Here is a 22,946-nt window from a genome sequence, read left to right on the forward strand (position 1 = left end):
CACATCAGCACTTTTCATCTTTCACGCATAAACATCTGATACAAGTCAAGGCGAGAACATCATGGGAAAAATATTGCTGTTGTGAGATTGGAAAGGGGCGGGGCTTCCAGGATACGGGCTGAAATCGATGGAGTTCAAACATCAAACATCAATTGATCCAGGTTCTACAGTATGTACATCAAACCATGAAGATACTTTGTGACCTTTTGCGTTTTTTATGCTCTTATAATGAGGGTAAACAGAAATTCAAATCATAAAAGTGCCTGTTGTTTAAAGCTGTCAATATTAACATATTAACGCATGTGATTAGTCTAGAAATTTAAACGCATTAATATTTATTTTTTGTTTTTGCAAATTAGTCAGAGAATCATCTTTAACTCTATCGGCTTCCCATAAATGCAGTGTAGTTACCCGGTCGTGTGTGATAATGGCACGTTTTACACGAATAATAAGATGACTGAGGAAATATCACCAGGTGTGATTAACGGCAAGTTTCATTATAAAAAAAATCTAGATGATAAAACCAAAGTTGTGTGTTTGAGCGACCTTCATGGAGAACAATTTTTATAAGAATACATTAACACAAGCCGTGGGAGCAATGGCTCAGGCAGCTAAAGCTGTAGGTTGTCGAGTTTTTTTGGACCTGAGGATCCGGGTTTGAGCCCCGCCCATCAGTAGGTTGCCACACCCCATAATACTCAGACACAGCATGCAGTGCCGGTCCCATTCGAGAGATTTAAATTTTAACATTTGTTAAATATCAATATTTGAGATATTATAAAACTGCATAATCTGTTTCCTCTAACCAGTTTGTCCTGCATTGCTTTATTTCAACATTGCACATTTATAATAGAAGTATATCTTAGTATTTTTAAATCATGATTAACACAGACTCTGACTCCTGACACATGATTAAATAGATTAAAAATTTTAATCGATTGACAGCACTACCGCTTTTTATGAATGTTGTTTCATGATTTTAAGTCTTTTATTAGTATTTATCAGAAGCATTTTTTTGAACTTGTTCAGTGCTGAATGGTTGTTTTAATTTTAATTTATTTTACCGGTGATTAGTTTAATATGATAATGAAACTGAAAACCATTTCATTCGGAAAGATTTTTATGTTTTGACTAAAACGACAATGATTCACTCTAACACGCCTCTATGCGCTTTTATGTTTCTGATGAAAAAAGCATTTCTAAATTCTTGAAGAAGAAAGTGCAGTGACCTGGGACGCTCATTAATCTGAACTCCCAGCCTCGTGAAAACATTCCCAACCAAAACTCATCATGAACCGATTACACCACGGAGCTTAAAAAGGGCACGGCATGCGTATTAGAAGGTATGGATGATTTGGTTTGATTCACCCTGCGGGTCGAAAAGAAGAGACGTCCGCAGCCCCGGTGAGCGATCATCTCACGCAGGAACACGAGAGCGACTCAGGCTTCCTTAAGGAGATAACATTAAAAACCCTCTTGCTCGTTACTGCTCATTTCAGCTGTAAAATTACCTGGAACCGTCATAAAGCTCCAACAAATCATTCGCAGATCATCACCTCTGTTCACGCCAAGGCTTTATTAAATGTAAAAAAAAAAAAGGAATATTCGGAACAGCACAGGGACAGTTCAAGGAGACTGGGCAAAGCGCCATGAGCTAGAAGAAGAAGAAGAAGACGATGCAGGGAAGAAAAGCACCTGGAGTGAGCCCGATAGAAAAACTTGTAGCATGGCATCTGGGGACATTTTTTTATTTTTATGTTTTTTTTTTTGTAATCGCTTGGCCATCTGTTTTAGTCCGTGATGATTGGGGGGAGGGGTGTGTTCTTCGTCTCACCGATTTCAGCAGTGTTCAACCGAGTGGAAAAATCGCTCCAGTTTGAGAAGTACTAGAGAGCAGGTAGAACAAAACACCACGCCTCAATTTCACTTCACATTTCATCGATTTGTAGAAAATCCTCTGGAGTGGCTGCTGCCTCCTCGAAATGGCTTCTGTCTGGGCCAAAATAAACCATACTGAATAACTCTCAAATCTGATCCATCAAAAGGTTGGGGAATTTCTTATAAGATACTGCGATAATGTAAGCAAATGAATGTAACGGTAAAGAGCTTTAAATTACAACCTGTCATTCTGCCTTTGGATAAGAAGAAGGATGAAGAGAAGTCTTCAAGAATGACGCGCTGCTTAGTGAAACATTATCATCATCATCATCATCATCATCCTCATCATCATCAATGTAAGAATTACATGTAATTACAGACGTACGGCTGTGAATTATGGGTAGGCTGTTGATTCGATTCAATCTTCAAGCATTGCAATTTCCTATTCTTCTTAATAGCACTAACGTTTATGGCTTTTTTGTCACAGGTAGATATATCTCTTACAGCTTTTGACATATTAAAATAATTTATCCTGCTAAGTTTCTGCTCCAGTCCCGTAGGTGGCAGTGTTGCACCAACTGTCCATAAACCTAAAAGAAGAAGAAGCAATCCTGATCCAAATTGCAAGGAGATTTATATATATTTTAGGGTTTTATATATATTTTTTCCAAAGCAGTGGGGTGTTTTAAGAGAATTCATCAATTTTAATGCTTGTAAGTTTACATAAATAATTTACCGAAAGTGTGAACTGATTCTGACTCTGAAAACTGACCCTTGGATTCAAGTAATTTATTCCACCAACAAAAGACTGACTGAATTGCACAGCTCTTAATAAATAAAAAAAAATAGATTATGTTTATAATAAAGAACAAAAGGAATCATTTTTTAAAGGTAGAACAAAAAAAATTCTGGCAAACGTGGGAAAATTAATAATAATTAAAAAAAACTTTGTTTGTGGTGGTCACTCTGCATCACACCCTGCAGATGTTGATTAGTTTTCTCTATTCGCTTGTCTTGAAGTGTATTTCCTAATTAATTCACAAACAATATTGCACATCCAGTAAACACATTCTGACCTTGCTCTGAGCCATTTCCACATGTTTGAAAGTTTAAGGAGTTCCTGGGAGGCCAGTGTTTGAAACGTGAAGCATACAGTCCGATCATGGCTCTGGGTGTACTGAGAAAACTTCCTACCTTGATGGTGAACTGTAACTTCTGTCATTCTGTGAGATTAAAAAGTCCCGGTTTGACTTGAACGCCCATGTAGTATAAATAAGAATAAATTTCACGTAGAATAGACGTGGTTACATCTTTACCTGTGACACAAGAGCACGACTAAAGCTCTGCACGCAACGAGTCACCGAGCAGACATGAAGGTCCGAGCGTCGGTCTCACAGCCGTATAGAACCGTCGGACCATTTAACAGTCCAGCAGCAGAGGTGCTTTGGGGTCGTGTTAAGGACACAGTCATCGGGCTGAAACTCTAACAAGACCCGAGATATCAATACTGCAAGCGCCTGTCACCACATCGCCCCGCCAAGCTCCAGTGCATCGAGAATGACCCCAGAACGAGCGTGAACCGCGGGGAAGTCAAGCGCTTATGAACCGCGCCATATTTGATGGGAAATCTAACTGAGGGTTCGCAAGGGTCCTAGAAATACCGCACGCTCTCTGTACAGTCATTTGGCTTTTAATATCTGGGAAAGTTAAAAGAGATGGGGATTCTGGGATTGACCCAAAGACACGTACAGGGATCTGAAGGGAATTCTTCCTTTTTTTTCCTGAAAATTTTTTTTTTTTATCAGCGTTTAGCGAGATGAGCGTTACCCCCGGTGGCAAACATGATTTCCCGCGACGCTGAGAGTTAGCCGTAATTGCCGCGCTAGCCAACAATGATCTTTCCAACAGGGAATTTCTCAAAGTCGGCGCATGAACCGGAGTGAGGCTGTTTTTGTGTGTCGAATGCTCTAACGGGAACACTGAGAATTCCTCGATGAAGATATTCTTCTGTTTTCAGGCTATGCTTCCACTTAAGTTTACGATTCATATTACACTCCTTCCTGTAAATATCCTCACACATCAAATGAATCAGTCCATCTGCGGAATAAAAAACGAACCTTGGGGTTTTTACAGGAATTAAAACGCCACCTGCGTGTTGGTGCCCGTGTTATGGACGAGCCTCGGGTTTATGATGTCCTTCCCAATCTTTTATAGAGGACGTTTTAACATCGGGACATTCACATTTCCAGTGATAACGACACGACGCAGACCGAACAGGACACACAGAGAGAGCATTGAACTCTGGCGGTGTGGAGGAATATCCGAGGTAGGGTGCGCGGTCATTCATTTCAGCTCTGTTTTTTGACCGCAGTCTCTAAACAAACTCATTTCAGACCACTCTTCCCTCTGGGTGTCTGAGTGCAGCTCCCCACCCATGTGCAGCGATCGGATCCACTGATTAGCCTTACACACTGGAGAAGAAACTGCTACTTTGTTTTTTTTCCTCTCCATCATTTCGTACAGATTTGTTCCCTATGCTCTCGGCTGGCACAGGAACAAGATATTAAAATCACAAGCTGTGTGTGTTTGTGTTTACTTCTGTTTTAGTGTCTAAAAGCATCTTTAGTGCTTCCTCGCAGAGAAAATTCAGGAACATTCACCATGGAGAGAAAACTAATTAACAAATTATAGTTACTTAAATAATGTTAATTATTACTCCTAATATAGATAATTATTTTAATAATCATGTACCTAAAGTCATTTTTTTTGTTATTTTGATTACTGTTGATTAAAATAATAATACAATTAAGCAAAATAATAATACAAACTTAAGCAAGTCATCATTTCATTGTATTGCAGTACAGCCTTTACAGTCTATGGAAGAAGACTAGGGCTATCTAAAAAAAAAAATTATTCTGTGATTTATAAGTTAGAAATTAGGTTTTAAAAGCCAGAATTCAGTATTCAGTGAAAAATAAGTCAAAATTCTAAAAGAGTAAAAAAAAAAAAAAAAATCAGAATTCTGAGATTTAAGCCAGAAATTTGGGTAAAAAGTCCGAATTCTGAAAAAAAAAAAAAAAAAATCAGTATTCTGGTAGTAAAAGTCAGAATTCTGTAAAAAAAATAAGTCAGAATTCTAAAAGAATTAAAAAAGGTCAGAAAAAACCTAATCCTCAGATAAATGTCAGATTTCTGTTTTTTTAAAAGTCTGATAAAATTTCAAGATTTAAATATAAATTCTGAGAACAAGTCAGTTTCTGACCACTTTCATAACAGTCCATCTTGTAAAAGTAAGTAATCAGTAAGTAAAGTGTGACAGTATGATGAAGTGGCGGTATTGTTTTCACAGTTGCATTGTTTTATTCTTCTCATAAAATGATAAAACTATAAATGTCATCATGCAACGGCATCATTTTTTAACTTACTTTCAATGTAAAGTCTAAGTAAAAGTTACCACCACACGTCCAAATTTGTTCCATGGTCACCTAACATAAATACTGTATATGTTTTTTTTTTTTTTATAAATGTTGACATGGGGATGTCTTCTTTCTTTAACTTTTATGGAAGGAGTCTCCAGTGTCAGTGTTTTTGTCGCGGTAAAAGGTAAAGCTGTAAGAGTTAACCTTCACGGCTTGTCTGGAACAATGAAAAGATAAAAGGTGTGGCGTTCTGCAGTAAGTCCGCTTTATATCGCACCATGTTGTTATTGATTGTTTTCCTGACACCAGATACCCCCAAGTGTTTCATTTCTTACATGTAAACTTATAGTCGATATAATTCCCTTTCTTCTGTACACACTGTGTCGAGTAGATGAGCCTTTTTTTGTTCCTTGCATGGTCTATTATGTGCATGTGGTACGGTGTGGTAATGTTGTATCGGTAAAATAACTGTGCTCTAATTACAGTTGCTGAAATCAAAAGAGTAAATGTGCTTGCAAATTGGTTTACTCATTCTCATAGCTGTTCTGTATTCATAATAATATCCACAATAACAACACAACGCCACTTTAATGTTTAGGGATATGGCACGGCTGTAACACGGCTTCATTAAAAATGTATTGGATTAAGTTAGTGTGTGTAAATAATACAATATATATTTGATAAGCTCGCCATTTTAGATTGAATGCAGGCCGGGGGAGGGGCGGCTCTTAAAGCGTATCTCATTTCATAGCAATTTCAGAGCAGATATTGGGCTGATTACTCACGCAGACGATAGACGGTGAGCTCCATTTTTTTTAATGCCAGTCTCGAACCTAAAAAAAAAAAAAAATGCAAAGAATCCCTTTGGTTTCTTTACCCTCTCAAACTCCCTCAAGGCCTCAAACTGTCAATCAGACAAAAAAAACGCTAATTACATTCTAAGCGTCGACTTCGCTCTCTGTGCATCCGCTTCCCCTCTTATCAAACTAATTTGTTTAATTCATCAAGCGTGAACTTTTCAAAGCAGAGTCTCTGGTGTTCTTGGTTCCTTGAGGTCAGCGCAGGAGAAAAAGGGAAGTAGGAGCCGCCACTGAAAATGTCACTGTTTTATGAGAGATTCTGTCAGAACCCGGAGGGACGCGCTAATCATATGAGTAGCTAGTTTGCTTCCTGTGGATCAAGCTGAAGTAGATAAAAAAACAAAAACAACAACAACAAAACAATGCAGCATGAGGAAGTAGGTCGCTGTATTACTGTACCTGGCCCGGTCCGGCAGTCTCGCACAGGAATGTCTCGTACTCGATGGCGAAGACGGGAGCGTTATCGTTGACGTCCATTACTGTAATAAGGGTGATTCCTTTTCCAACCTGCGATGGGTCCACTGAAACATACAGACGTGGTTTAGAACCTGAAATGCTCTGGAAACTTTCTTCTTTTTAACACAAACCTCTTAAGACCTTGTGAGCCTTTTTGCATCTCAAATAATATGCTAAAGAATTCAACAAGAAAAAATGTTATTGTCATTCATCAAAGGAAATTCTATGTACAGTAGACTCCTACGGCAGAGCGTTTCTCGACAAAATGTTTCCTCATAAAAAGCTTTCACCTTTCTGAAACCCTTTAGGATGCTTAACCCTTTAACATTCTTCTCAACCTTTCGGTAGGACCCATTCCAAGTCAATCTACAACCCAAATCCTGTTTGTGAAAGTGTATCAAAGGTTAAAAAGTTCATAGTTCTTCTGTCTGACATGAGAAACTTCCCGGAGAAGCCTCATCTTTTTTGGATGATGCTCTTGAGAGGGGGGTAAATATTCAGGCTGAGGATCAGGGTGACTGATGCAACCCTGCATTACTTATGGAGGAAGAATCAGTCATGTTTATTTCTTTTTCACTTTCATGCTCGGTGTTCTTCAGGGCAATGGGAATAAAAATGAAGGTGGTCGAAGAATCACCAACATCAGTGTGAATTTAATAGAGAATATAATAGTGGCCCGAACAAGAAGTCAAAATGAATATGTTACTGTAGCATAATACCTGTTGTGCTGTGAAGATGGAAACCAATGCATGAATAAATGTAGACATGCGTATATTTTTAAAAAGCATTTCAGCATCAATCCTTCAGCACTTCAAGGTCACCTGATATGTTGCCGACGCTTCGCAGTGCGTTCCTGGATATCGTTATTTATGCAACACTTGGCAAACGGTGAATTAACAAGCCATATGGGGCTTCACAACGTTCTTGTTTTGTAAGCATATAACATAGCTGAGAGATTTTAGTTTTTAGTTTTTTTTTCCGCTTCTCTTCATAGTGTGAGCCAAACCTGAACACGTGTGGAGGACAAACAGCACGCAGTCGTGCAGAGGAGACACAGCTGGGGAAAATCGCTGACTACACCAAACAGCTTCCGAGCCACACTTATCAACAACAATTAATAAGACTAGTCACTTTTTATTTTTCATGTGCAAGCTTGCATTTACTTTTTTGTTATTTTATTTAGCCCTTCATATTTGAGACACATAAGAGTTTTATTATGGTATGTAGCCTACCTTAGTATACCATAGTGTTATTTTAGACATTACCATGGCACCACATGACTTTATATAGTACCACAGTAGGCGCTGAGTGACTTTGTGGATACCAAGGGACTAATTGGGTACCGCTGTGTCTACCAAAGTTCAGCAAGTATCTAAGACGTATGTTTGTACAGACTTTTCCATACATACTGTACTGCCAGTATGCTGGTGTTCAAGCCAAATCATTGACATTTACAGAAAGGTTTAAGCACGGTCTAGTGATAAGACTTTTAGCTGCAGTAAAACATTCGAATGATGCAAACGTCTTAAAAGGCTCTACATCCATTAATTCAAGCAGAGGTGCAACACCTGGAACACCTGATCCTTAAAAATCGATAACTTGTCACCAACTTGTGGAAGAGGTTCATCTGTCTGTGGGAACTGTACACACAATCATTCACCAACACCAATTGCATGGTACAGGAACTCGGCTGGAAGTTATTGCCACATCCCCTATACAGACACTCCAAGACATTTCTAAGTGTTTTGGCAAACATTAACGGAGTTCCTGAGACACCAGCATTTTAGATGTGAAGTGTACTGAGAAAACCTTCTACCTTGATGGTACCAAGCATAGTGAAATGCTGGAATAAGTGTATTAGTGAAGCAGGGGATTATAAAATGGAGTTTTCACTCACATAACTGAAAAAAAAAATACTCTTGGTTTGACTTGACCACCCCTTGTAGATACCTGCTGAACTTGGTACTTAAACAGTGGTAGCCTTGGTATTCTCCAAAGTATTAACCTTTGGTGGAAATCAAGATGGTGTATAAAAACCTATAACATATTATAAGCAGCACATAAATGTCAAAGGCTTTTATTGACTATCAATTCACCCTGGCATGCCCACTAAACATTGCACGTGGGATAGACGTGCAGATCACGTCTATATTGGGTCCGTCGGTCCATGACCAGTTCTGGACATCTATTCGACGTCCAAACTAGGTCCACTATTTGGACGTCCAACCATGACCCAACTTGGACGTTGTTTTGACGTCATTTTGACGACCTAATCTGGCTTATTTTTTTTTTATGTCATTTTGACGTCCAAACTAGGTCCACTATTTGGACGTCCAACCATGACCCAACTTGGACGTCGTTTTGACGTCATTTTGAAGACCTAATCTGGCTTATTTTTTTTTAAATGTCATTTTGACGTCCAAACTAGGTCCACTATTTGGACGTCCAACTTGGACGTCGTTTTGACGTCATTTTAACGACCTAATCTGGCTTTTTTTTTTTATGTCATTTTGACGTCCAAACTAGGTCCACTATTTGGACGTCCAACCATGACCCAACTTGGACGTCATTTTGATGACCTAATCTGACTTATTTTTTTTGGACGTCATTTGGACGTCTATGGCAGTGGCAGTAAATGTGTTTTACAAAATAATGCCTATCAACATATGATTATACATATGAATACAGATTATTTATAAACAAACAAGATTTATTATCTGTATGACTATTTATTTATTTGGTAGACCATATATATATATATTTTTACATTTTCCGTCCCAAACAGTTTTTATTTTATTTAAAGTAGCGTATAATCAAGTCATTAAAATTTTTACGGTAAACTGCTGCAATATTAAAATAAATAAATAAATATAAATTTATTTAAATTATATTTTATATAAATAAATCATGGTAGCCTATCCACCTTATTCCTATCTTACGAAAGACTGTAATTGGATGTCCAAAAATGACATGGAAACGACGTTCCACCGACGTCAACATTAGACGTGCGGTAGACGTCGAAAAAAAGACGTCGTCTGGCGTTACAAAACAACCCCATCAATGGACGGAAATTGGACGTCCAAAAATGACATGGAAAAGACGTCACTACGACGTCACGTTGCGCAGTGGGTGATATCTATTTTTTTCTCTGCCAAATCCTGACTGATGGCAGCCCATTCTAGCATAATCAATGCTTAAGTTTATCAGAATTTGTGGGTTTTAAAGGGAGTCTGGGAAGTTTCCTGGCAATGGACCCAAAATTTTTATGTTTCGTTTCCTAAGCTATTTAGTTATCACTTTTGTCTTATGTCCAGGTGCTCCATCATGCTGGAAAAAGCATTGTTCATCACCAAACTGTTCTTGGATGGTTGGGAGAAATTGCTTTCAAAGGATGTTTTGTATCATTCTTTATATATGGCTGTGATGAACAATATTTTCGAACACCACCTTCCCCTTAAAGCTTCCAGTCTGTTATTCTAACTCTCAATCAGCATGACAGAGTGATCTTCAGCCTTGTCCTCATCAAAACTGTATTAACGAGAGAATCACTGACATGATGTCAGCTAGTCCTTTTGTGGCATGGCTGAAAATCTGTGGAATTTTTACATTTCAGGGGGATAACATAATTTTTAAGGCAAAGAGGGAAATTAATTGCAATTCCTCTGACCACTCTTCATAACATTCTTAAGTAAAAACTGAAGCAGCAGACTTTGCAAAAAATGAATATTTGTGTCATTCTCAAAACTTTTGGCCATGGCTTTCAAGTGCATGGGAGAACCGTGTGACATACTACAGTACATGTACCGCTGTAGAACCATTTACCACAGTGTAGGATGTAGGATATTCAATTCTATTTTATTTATATAGCGCTTTTAACGATGGTCATGGTCTCAAAGCAGCTTCACAAAAATGAAAAGAAAATTAGAAAAGAAAATTTATGGAAGTGTTTATGTCTGAGAAAAATGTGTCTAGATAATAATGAGATTGTTTCTGATGAGCAAGCCAAGGGTGAAGGCGACAGTGGCAAGAAAAAACTCCCTGAGATGGGAGAAACCTTGAGAGGAACCAGACTCAACAGGGAACCCATCCTCATTTGGGTATGGGTAGGCCATGTACTGTAGCATACTGTAAGAAAGTAAAAAAAAGTACTAATAGTACTAATATACCATCATGCTGGTACCATCAGACTACCATGGTACTGTGCCTATAGAAAAAAATATTTTGGGTAAAATTGTAAAAAAAAAAAAAAAAAAAAAAAGTTATTTATAATTTATAGCTTTGCACTGGACCTATGATGCAATGTTGCTAACAAAAATAGTTGAGCTGAAAAACTGCAGCCTGTGGAAATTAAAAATTTATTATTTTATCATCTCTTAACACCTTTACCACTGAAACTTAACTCCATGTCATGGATGTGAGAAGTTTCAAAATTGTTTATGGTTGTTTTTAGCTCCACAAATTATTTTGGCTAAGATTATTTAGCAATCCTCTAAGTTTTGCGCCATGCTAATCAATGAATTCTTTGCTACATTCGTTGAGGGTCAAAAACAAAACTAGAGGAAGGAAAATTTTATTTAAAAAATGCTTTGTCTAATGATATTTGAAAATATCAATTATTCCTAATGATGCTAACAAAATAAGAATGCTAGCTGCACTGAAGTAAATAGTCGTCGCAGTAGCGCTGTGCTTTGGTTATCAGTAAGTTCTTATTTATGACCCAAAATAATCAGGTAAATTTTAACAAAGCTATTTAATAAATAACAAACAGCTGGTTGCTAGTAACTGAAACGACTTCTTAGCTCAAGGAGGCTAATAGAGCTAACAGTGGACAGAGACGTGGCGTTGCATATATGAAGAACATCTGTTTTACTCTTTAGCATTCAAAGCTAAAAAGGTTCGACAATAAACCCAAATTAATCAGATAAATCTCAACAAAAGTGTTTAATACACAAGATCTGTAGCTGAGACAAACATCTGGATGACTCGGTGAAAACAGCTGACTCACCGGAGTGTGATTTATCGCGCATACACTCTCTGTGTGTGTGTGTAACACAAGTCAGCTTTAGCAAACATGTTGTGAAAAAAGCAGCACTAAGAGAATACTCTGACTTAAACAGATGAGGAGCATCTGCCTCTGCGTCTCCTCACCTGCAGGAAGGTGAAAACGCTGTGCCTTCGGTCACAGCTCCTCGTTCATCTACGGGCCTGACTCGATAACTGATCGTTTTACCTGCGCTGAATAAAATGGAGTCGGGCCTCCGTCGCCTGCCTGTGTGTGGGTGTGAGTGTGTGTGTGTCACGGCTTTATTAAAAGTGCTGTCAGCGGTGACAAAAGTGAACAAGTGGCACATTTTACACAATATAAGAAGCTTTTTTTTTTAAAAAAAGAAAAAAAAAACTATTTTCTTTTTCCTTTCCTTTGCTTTAGCAGGTGCTGCATGGTGACCCTGACCACGAGAAAGTGTAAGTACTGTATACTGATGCTTAATAAATAAATAAATAATTAAAAGACTATCATCACTTATTTAAATACCCAGCACTTAGAATTCATCTATTTATGTTAGAATAGTAGTGCTTACAATGCACACTGTTAAGTAATTATATGAAAAGAAATGAAGGTATAATGTTTAATCACGAATACATTTTACATAACGACGAGTAGTATTTACATAATGTACGGTCTTTACTTAAGCTGTGAATCACAGGAAGATCTTTCATTCATTTTGATGCGACTTTCAATTCGATTCCATTCAGTAGCGTTACAGTTTATTGAATTGTTTCAAGGCGCTACATTTTCTAATATAGTATAAAAAATTATTAAGGTTATCTAATAAACATTGAAATGTTTTTTTTTTCCCCTGCCAAGCTTCTGCTTAACACTTCAGTAGATGGCAGTATTGCAACAACTCCCCATGAATTCTAAAGCCTTTAAAGACAATACTCTTACACAACGTAAGTACTGAACGTCAACAACAATTGTGAATCGATTCTAAATAACCGATAACGAAAATGGTTCATTTTAATAAAATGACTAACAAAAAGATCAATTAAATTGCACAACTTTAGCAGTATGTAACAAATTTAAGCAATTTTGATTTAGCTAACATTTACTAAATTCACTGAATTCTCAGACTAATGTTTTTATCCCTGAAAAGAATACCATCCACATAAAACTAACAGAAACAAAAAGTATAAAATGTCAGCAGTGGAACAGTGTCTGCAAATCAGGTTCGTGTTAACGACCTCACTTTTTCGTTATCTCTACATCATACATCACTTTTTGTTATCTCTACATCATAGTTACAGTATGTTATAGTTTCTATAGTAACAACTAATTTATATAGTTTATAATATTTATATACAGTAGTTTATTTATATTCGTATAACATTCAACTTAAATTATAAAAAAGACCATAATTTGACAAAGCATGAACTTTGATGTGTATGTAAATGTTTATTTCAGATCGACGGAAGGAGTCTCCAGTGTCAGGAAATTTTCTATTACTAGAGTGTTTACATGTTTTGATTTCTGGGTAAGACCAAATGTTCTTCTTCTTTTTTATAAAAAAAGTGATAAAAGCAAGTGACTTTTTGCTAACAATCATTATATGCAACTCTTATGAATTATAAATCTGTAAATCACTGTTTATTTCATTTAAAATTAATTATTTTCCTATAAAAATACATTATATATTTTTATGTATACACTTTTTAAATTTCCAATTATAATATATATGTCTATATATAGGCTAACTGATGTTCCCAAATTGCCCGTAGTGTGTGAATGTGTGTGTGTGTGTGTGTGTGTGTGTGTGTGTGTGTGTGTATGTGCCGTGCAATAGAATAGGACCATGTGCACCCCACCCTGGGCCCTAAGTCTCCTGGGATTGGCTCCAGGCCCCCCGCGACCCTGTATACAGGGTAAAGTGGTATAGACAATGTATATCGTGAGATATATACAGTATATATACATTATTTCAGAATTCCCTCTATGTTTTATTTTAAGGTGTCTATAATTTAATCGATTCTCGCTTCTGAGTGGTCTGTATGTTTGGACTATCATCATTCAGTAATATGTTGTGATTGAATTTATGCTAATTGATTCAGGTGTATCTGAGTGCGTGGGTGGAATAAACATTAGTTAATACAAGTGTTAATCACTTTGTTTACGTTAATTAGCGGTCCTTAATGTTAACCGATGTGTTAGTTTGAGGAGCCTTTGTTTTGGAAATTAAAGCAGTAATCAAAGATATCGTAGTTATATTTTGTCACGTCTGGAATGAAAGCTAATTAATTCAGGTGTCTGGTGGTGTTTCATTGACGTCAAACAAACATCAATAGAAGCTTTAATTACTTCCGCCGTTACAAAACGTAACCCAGTGGCCTGGAGTCTGTGGGACATTGTTTAAGGGACAAAAATGAAGCAGGTTGAAGGATTGACACTTTATTCCGAACTGCTGGTGTGTGTGTGTGTGTGTGTGCGTGTGTGTGTGGGCATGTGGGAGCTTTTCTGCCTTCCCTGAGTGTTCGCCTTGAGCATTTTACTGTGCTATTGTCATTCTGTGATACCTTTGTGTCACTGGATGTTCACCGAGTGCTTGTCAGAGCTTTGCACTCTCAAAAACAATACACGAAGCTGAAAGCTGTTCTTGAAACATTTCAGTTTTTACAATATAAAAATGTTAAAATTTAATAAAAAACCTTGTGCTTGTCGATGTTGTTAACGCTCCGCGCGAGGACAAGCGAAGACAAAATGGAGATTTTTTTTTTAAGTGAGTTTTCTGTCTCACTCTCAAAAGATAAAGGAGGACATTTCAATCTTCAGTGTCGAGCCCCATTTCGGAGACCTTGAGCGTATTTGACAAAGACGGATAGTCTGTGCGGTAGATCTTGCAAATTTAAGCCAGGTATGTCCACATTTCTAGATACCGGAGGAGAAACGTGGCTTAGCGAAGGCCATTATGGATCTTGGGAATTAAAATCAGCAAGCTATCTCCTGCATGTGTGTGAGTACCACACGAGGAAGTCTTGAGGAAATAGTGTCTCCAGTTAACAGATATGGCATTAATTCATGGCATTATATTGTATAGTAACTAGTGCTGTCAAGCGATTAAAATGTTTAATCTAGTTAATCACGATTAATCACGATTGTACTCAAATACTTAGATTTACTCGTATTTTAAACATTGTGATGTTGGAATAAAGGAATGCACGACAACCTGATTTTGCAGTTTTATAAAATGTTAAACATTAGCACTTAACAAAGCACTGCATGCAGAGGCTGGGTAGTTGTGGGGTGTGGCAACGCACCGACGGCGGGGCTCGAACCCGGATCCTTAGATCCAAAAATTAACCACCTAGAGCCTTAGCCACCTGAGACACCTCTCACATCATCTTACAGTTTATGTATCCTTGTAAAAGATCGTTCCCCTTCAGGGTAGCCTGAACCTTGGTTTTATTCAAACTTCCATCTAGAAGCGTTTTATAATGAAACTTCTTGTTCAGCACACCTGGTGATGTTTCCTCAGACGTCTTATTCTCCGTGTTAAACGTGCCGTTATCACACACAGCGGGGTAACCGCACTGCAATTATGGGAAGCCATAAGGGGCAAACTTGGTCATATGATTAATTTCCGTTAACAATTAGTAATGCATTAAATTTCTGGGTTAATCATATGAATTAACGCGTTATAATATTGACACCCCCTATAGTAACCTATGTAGATATAAGGTTCCCATTTCTATAGACATTAGAGGACATCATTCACATCTTGAGGTATGTGAAATTTCTTTGTCTGAGATGTATTTCAGCTGGAGCATTAACACATTACTTTGTGGTGCGATCTGAGACATCTGTCTAGGTAAAAAAAACACCCTCATTCCAATTCCAGTAAAACAAACAATCCTTGCCACTGCTTTGACGTCACTCAAAGGTGCATGTCTTTTCCTCCTGTCCTCCTGTCCTCTACTCCTCACCTGGGAAAAGCTGAGTGTAGTGTACCTCCATAACTCTCAACATACTTTACTTTAAAGGTGTGATTTATTTACTCATACATCGTAAAGGTGCCAGAAACATACCCTTGAGGGACACCATCCAAGTGACAAGCAATGATACAGTTTAGTACCTGGTTTTATTAAAATGTCCGATGCTTGGGGCTTTTTGAAAAAGAACAAAAACAGAAGAAATAAAAAAAGGCAGTAAAATTTATTTTGTTTAAGGCGATGATGATGATGATGATGATGATTATTATTATTATTATTTTCACAAGGGGTGTTCGAGCAAAACCGGGCCTTTTGATTGCGCTGAATAACAGAACACAATTATGAGAATAAACTCCCTTTATTTCTCTCTCTATATATATATATATAATCCCCTGTTACACTAATGCACTTGTCCGAGGCAGATTCGCGGCAGACCCCACATGCAGTCGCTAGGCGACACCGCCGTAGAGGCAATCAGAGGGGATGAACGACACCTGGCCGCACAATTATATAGGCCCCCTAGTCTCTGCACTTGGTGTGTGGAAATTAGTTCCATACCAGGTATGAGAGCGGATCTACAGCATGTCGCCTCAGTGAAGGAAATGTTTTTTTTTTTTTTAAATAGAGGTTAAAAGGAAAACTACAAAAGAATGGGGAAAAAAAGGATTTTTGAAGCAACAAAGAGAGAAAAGAGAAGTGTGTGCTAAAAAGAAAACAGAAACCTTGTGTTGAAAAGAAAAGAAATTACATGTAAAAATATGTATATTTATTTATTTTTTGTGTGAGACAAGACTACGCTGCATGAGGCAGCATTGGCAAGAGTCTTCCTGGGTTTGCACAATCACTCCCACAGTCCACACGGCTAATCCCTAAGCCTGCACTGAGCTAATACTGGATACAACACACACACAACTTCCTCAAAGCAGGAGTACAAAGTTGATTTATGACCAGACTGCCTGTTTCATGTTTAAAACACTGGCCTCCCAGGAACTCCTGGCCCAAGCATGTGGAAAGGGCTTGGAACGAAGTCCGTTTAGATGTTTTACTGCGGCTAAGCGTCTCATCACTGTACGTACTGTGCTTCTGTAAATGTCTTCACTTCATCAAAAGTCCCGATTTGACTTGAACGCCCCTCGTATTAGCAATATATTACCGTATTATAATGTTCTTTTAAATGTATAAAATGATGTTTATCCTGTGTAGGGTTACGGTGGGCCTGGTGTCTATCCCAGGGATCTTAGGGCACAGGGTAGGGTACACACTCACACACCCGATTACACACTAATCACACCCAAAAAAACCCTGAGCGTTGGTTTTCTAAAACATGATGAATATACTGTATTTACAGTAATAATATTTTCATTAAAGCCTCAAGACGAGCGCCTGCATTAAACATACTGTACAGATATTTCTATCAACCGATTTGTAACACAGTTTATCAGGCATATGAGAGTCGAAGTGTGTTTTTGTGTGCCATCGGAAAAATATGTAAAAAAGAAAAATATATTATAGCCGACCCAAGCCGATATTGACCTACATTTCATGCAAAAAAAATAATAAAAAATTAGACCTTTAGGAAAAGTGAAAACTGGGTCACTCGGACCTGAGCGTGAGGGCGCGGGGTTTAAGGACGAGGATCGCAGGAGCTCTGAACATCTGTTCACAACCCCGCTTTACAACGCTCGTCCGGAGTCAAAATAACATATGTGCGTTTGATTTTCAGCAGCATGACTGCGAACCGGAGCTTTTTCTGCATTTTGAAATGTAGATTACTGCAACTCGGAGCCAGCTGTGAGGTCAGTGACAGCCTGTTAGCCTCTGGGTAATGATATTCATGGGGAAATTGCTCGAGAGGCTTAAATTTTTATCTCTTATTACAGTAAGGCGGATTTCATTCTAATAGAATTTGGGATTGTGGCGAGAGAAACCCAGCTGCTTCGAGCGCCGAGGCGCGATAGGAAGCGGCGTCCGTCTGTCAGGAAAGCGAAATATCGTTCCTACCTATCCTAAGTCTCAATTATAAACGCTGTCGACGAGCAAAAAGAAGAAGAAAGACGCAGATTTGCATAGAACGTGGCTTATTTGTACTCGCCGGTGGATTTGTTCGGTTTAAGCCTGAGAAAAGAAAAAAAAAAAAGGGAAGAAGAAAAAAGAACAGAAGACGACTCACAGCTCTCGATGGCGAGGACGGTGATGTTGTGGACGGCGTTCATCTCTCGGTCTAAAGGCTTGGCCGTGCTGATGATGCCGGTCGCCGCTTCCACGTTGAAGAAGCGCTCCAGGTCGGTGTTCCGGTCTATCGAGTACCTGGAGTACCACATTAGGGTTTACTGTCGGTTACAAACAGAAATAACTTAGCGCTCAGATCCAAAAGTATTGGCGCCCTTTAAGAGAACAGGCTGAGATCGTATGGTTCAAATTGAATTGTTGGATACCAGCAGAAAACAATAGGGAAATAACGAATAGTGTGAAATAATAGCAATTAATGTGAGTTATTTCATAAAAAATGAGTAACTCCTTATAAACCGAAAACTATTTTCTGAGTTTTGACCTGCAGTTACCTCTTTATCTTGCTCGGTGGATTTATCCAGAGTTTATCAGAGGAGCTCTGGGTCATAAAGTGGAAGAATTCATCTCAGAGACACACACACACACACACAAACACACGTTCATGTATGTTCTTTTATCTCTAGGAATCCTTAATTATGGCCACACAGTCAATAAAAAAAATTATCAATCAATCTATAAATCTATGGTTCCATTTTAAGTGATTTTTCACAAGTTCATGAAATAGCGCAAAATAATACCCTGACAGGTGCCAACACTTTTGGAATCCACTGCACTTACAGTACATCATTCACCTATACATGTTTGCATCGCAATAAGACTTAAATTGAGTAAAGAAAGTAACAACCTCAAAACGCTAAACACACACCATTAGATTAAAAATAAATAAATAAATAAATAAATAAATGACCTCACAGTCGTAACACCCGCGTTCCACTGAGCCGAATTTGCCACCGATCTCTCCTGACGTCTCCCGATTTATTGTCATTAACCAATCCGGTTCATTTTCCAAGAGCACATCGAGCCGCTAACAAGTTAACCGAATTCGTAAGGACATAAAAACGTCTCTACAGTGCATTTTGACACGAGGCAGTAACGACTTCTCATCGACATGATAACATTTCAATAGCGAGCCGTTAAAGGATTTAAGAACGTTCTACCGAGCTTTCATTGACAATGAAATCGCACCGTCACTACCGACATCAAGCAAAATGAAAACGATGCTACTGACTGTTACAACCTGTTACAGCGGTGTTAACGGTATGATAATGACTTCATTAACGGACAGACGCCAACCTACAGTGTAGACACTAAAGGAATGGGACATAATGTACATAATGTCCCGTCTGCACTCTCACACACACAGGTACGAGGAACGAGGCTTTGCCCCTTTGTCATTTCTAAATGAAGAGAAATAATATTCATGTAATCTTTAATCATGACTGTTTTTCTTAAAATATCACTTTGTTCATTTTGTCATTACCTCCGTCTACATTTATTACAATGATTTTGGCTGCCGAACTGGTAATCCATAATGACTTCATAAATGCGCTTAAAAATAAACAACGACTTGATAATGGCGCTTAAGAACTGATACCAAGGCATTACCGAGGATTTGATGTCGGGAGCGGGCAGCCGAAATTTTTTTAACATGCTCCAATTCAGCATTAGCGACATTAATGACGCTAACAAACGCGTCAGGATTCATACGGAGCCTGAATGAGGCTGTGAGCGGCTGCTAGCGTCCTCCACCGAGCTCTCGAGTGATTATAACGGATTTGCATCAGTCTAGATTCGGAAGCACGTTCGGCTCGGTGGAGTGGACCCTAAAGTAATAAACACGAGTTAAATTATGAAAACGTAACAAAACGGTTTAACAATTATCCGAATTTCGCTCAGCTAACCAGTATCACATTCCATTATGTTTAATTAACTGAAGAATCCCTGAATTCCAACCGAGAACCGGCTCATTGTGCAGCATTTCCTCAAGGTGTTTTGAAAAATTCATTCTGAATGGGATGTTTTGTTGTTTTTACCACCATGTTGCATCAACATCAAAATTGCAATCAGAATAATTTCACGGCTGCTTGTGTGACCCGAACGCGCTTAGCGGCGAACATTAATCTTGAAGCGATGGCGTCAAGCGTGGAGCTCATTGAGCAAGACCGATCTCTACAATTAACACGCTGGTGCACTTCTGGAGGAGCTCGGCATGACAGAAATAATAACCCCGCCGAGCGATCCTCTTTGTGCTCTCTCGGCGTGCGCCGTCAAAGCTAATCAGCGTAATTCAGCAACGGTGATGGTAATAAGGAAGAGGGAGGGAAAAAACAGGGTGTTTATGCTGCAATTAAGTCTCAGAGGAACAAGGAAACACTGATACAAATTTCCCTGGTGCGGTGCGAGGTGGCATTCCGTACCTGATGGGGCTGTTGGTGGAGTCGGGGTCAGTGGCGGAAACCGTGCCGATTATGGTGCCCACCTTCGCCGCCTCGGAGACCACCATCCTGCTGACGGGCACGGAGAAAACCGGAGGCTCGTCCACGTTCTCCACCACCAGCCTGACCATGGCCGTGTCGCTGAACGGCCCCTGCGCTCGGAAACGAGCATCCATGTGTTTGTTAGACGCTTCGATTTTGAGTGTGTAAGTCGACTTTGTTTCAAAGTCAAGACCCTAAGAGAGAGAAAGAGAGAGAGAGAGGGAGGACAGGATGAAACATGAAAAAAGAAAGAAGGAAAAACAATAGAGTGAGATTTCAATCATCAAGCAAACCAGAGAGTCCCAGAGCCAATCACAGCGTTACATAAAGAGCTGATAAAAGACTTATATTTCACCGGAGTCCTGGAGTACGCCGCCGTGTCGAAGCTAAATATCGATTTTGAGACAGAGATACATGATGCGCAAAATGTCTTTTGGAATAGCTTCTTCTCACACAGCACATTTATCTCACACGTCCACGTGGACGGCTGTCACCTGCTCCGACTTTCAATATAACAAACTCAACATTGGGACGAAAACTGGCGATAAACCAAAACTGCTCAGACTTCTGTAAAGTTTGGACTGAGAAGTAAATTCCACATCATTTCTTTTTGAACAATCTTCCTTCAAGACACTTTAAAGCATCTTACACGCATGTAACAGTGTAAACATCTCCATGATTGACAGGCGGTTTCACTCTGATCAAGGACACGACATCATCACAGTCTTTACATCATAGGGCGATCCGAGACATTACCCTTTACAGATACAGAACACATTCTTGCTCTTGAGTGTTTTGGGGCTCAGATTAAACCCCATTAATAGGTTTGACCAAAATGTTACTTGTATCCTCACATAATCGAAAACAATTAAATACATTACAGCTCTTAAAGTAAAGTACAGACGCATGTTTATGTCAATACTGTAAATACTGTATGTCCTTCCTAATGACAACTTGACACCAAAAGGGCTATTTACTACATGGTTTAAAACATTTATTTATTTCGCTTTTTCAAAGGTCATTCATGTTTATTTTTTTTCCAAAATGTATTGCATTTAAAAAAATAAATAATAATTGAATTTTACATTATTCTTTTATTTTACATTATTATTTTATTTACACATTTTTATTGTGATGATGCCCAGAATCAACAATCAGATATCGGATCCTGTAAAAAAAAAGTATTTTAATCGGAAAGTTTGGAATTAGATTTGGAGAAAATATATACTGTAGTTTTGGAACTAGAAATGTTTATTTACTCACCAGCCATAACATTCTGACTTTTGAAAAGTGAACTGAACAATGCTGATCAATTTTTAATCATGTACTTATAAACCAGTGACAGGATCATGGCCACCCAAGGCCTACCCATTCCCACAAGGTCCAAAGGCCCATCTGTCTGGTTCGATTCCACAGAATAAAAGATATATATATATAAAAAAAAGATATATACATCTGCAGGAACTACTAGTGAAACAAAATCCACGTTCGAATCCAGACTTCTATAATAGCGTGTCAGTGGATAAGAGCACATTTTTATATTCCTAATTATTCATTTTCTGACTCAAGAGTGGAAAAAAAAAAGTACAAGGAGCTTTGCAACAGATGGTGTGTCCTCTGCCGAGCCCTGATCTCACTGTCATTAATCTACTCTGCGACTTTAGCTTCAAAAACAGAAACGAGTCAAAGCCAGAGTGTGCGCATGAGCTTAAGATGCTGGAAGAGAAAATGAGTTCTGTAGTTTTTCCAGACGTGTCAAAGTGCCACTCTGCATGTCACACTATACTTCCTTTAACTAACCTCATCTTTGAGCCATAAAAATCATCATTCATCTTGCTTACACTGAAGAGTTTCCACTTAGTCCACTTTTGTATCTGTTTATTTACATCTAACTTTGTGGAACGTCTGTGGATCGAGTTCTCACTTACACTATAGCAGCTACTGTATAAACATCCGATCCCTTAACCATACCTCTGAAACTGGAGACTCCTTCCTTAACAATCTGACAAATGATTACTTTCATACTAGTCTAATTATCCTTCTGTGATTCTACCGTAGCTATCAATCTAGTCGCCCTGGAGTTTCGTCTCTTAAGGTTTAGTGTAGAAATCCACAGCAGGCCACAGCTGGTGACTTTAACAGCGGTTTATAGTCACGCGGGACTTATTTGGATGCTGATCCTCATAAATATTCTGTGGCATCTGTGTGCACGGATTAACCTTCAGACTTCATCTGTACAGTAGATATGATTTCCTCTAATTCTGCTAATTCCATCATTACCACTCCGTCTCTCTTTAATCCTGTACGATTCTCTCTAAAGACGAGTATCAGGAGCGCTTCCAAAAACATGCTGGTATCCGGCATCGGTTGGATCCCAGGTTTGATGATATACTGGTTAAAAATTGCTTTTAAATTTTTGAGCTCTTTAAAAAAATAAATAAAAACTCCGGCATCGCGGTGCAACAAGAGTTACATAATAAACCAGTATGCAAACACATAGACCCACATAAAGGGGTTGTTACCTGATCATCATCAGAACCAACCAGTACAACCACCCCATATTAGTACTGATATGTCCCTAACAGAGGTGGGCAAAGAACAGAAATCTTCTACTTGAGTAGAAGTAGAGCTTCACTGGGACAAATATTACTCAAGTAAAAGTAGAAGTGCTCCTTTCACTTTTGTAGTTGAGTAAAAGTAAAACAAACCTTCAAATTTACTAAAGTATCAAAAGTACAAGGCTTGAATTGACTCATAGGAGCCTTTTCCTTAGTAAAAAACTGTCTCTCTGTGAGAGTCACTGT

At 38.5% G+C, this 22,946-nt stretch overlaps 1 protein-coding gene across 1 annotated transcript in view; it reads right to left on the minus strand.

Moving 5' to 3' along the window:
- cdh7a (cadherin 7a) overlaps positions 1-22,946 on the minus strand; it is a 107,181-nt gene that overhangs the window by 23,001 nt on the left and 61,234 nt on the right. Inside the window, exons 7-9 of the mRNA XM_053486696.1 lie at positions 20,083-20,336; positions 17,766-17,902; positions 6,557-6,678 (exon numbers count right to left, since the gene is read on the minus strand). Of these exons, the coding sequence (XP_053342671.1) occupies positions 6,557-6,678; positions 17,766-17,902; positions 20,083-20,336 (513 nt within the window). The remainder of the gene's footprint in view (positions 1-6,556; positions 6,679-17,765; positions 17,903-20,082; positions 20,337-22,946) is intronic.

The sequence above is a fragment of the Clarias gariepinus genome, chromosome 25 (assembly GCF_024256425.1).
Source record: "Clarias gariepinus isolate MV-2021 ecotype Netherlands chromosome 25, CGAR_prim_01v2, whole genome shotgun sequence".
NCBI classification, from domain to species: Eukaryota; Metazoa; Chordata; class Actinopteri; order Siluriformes; family Clariidae; genus Clarias; species Clarias gariepinus.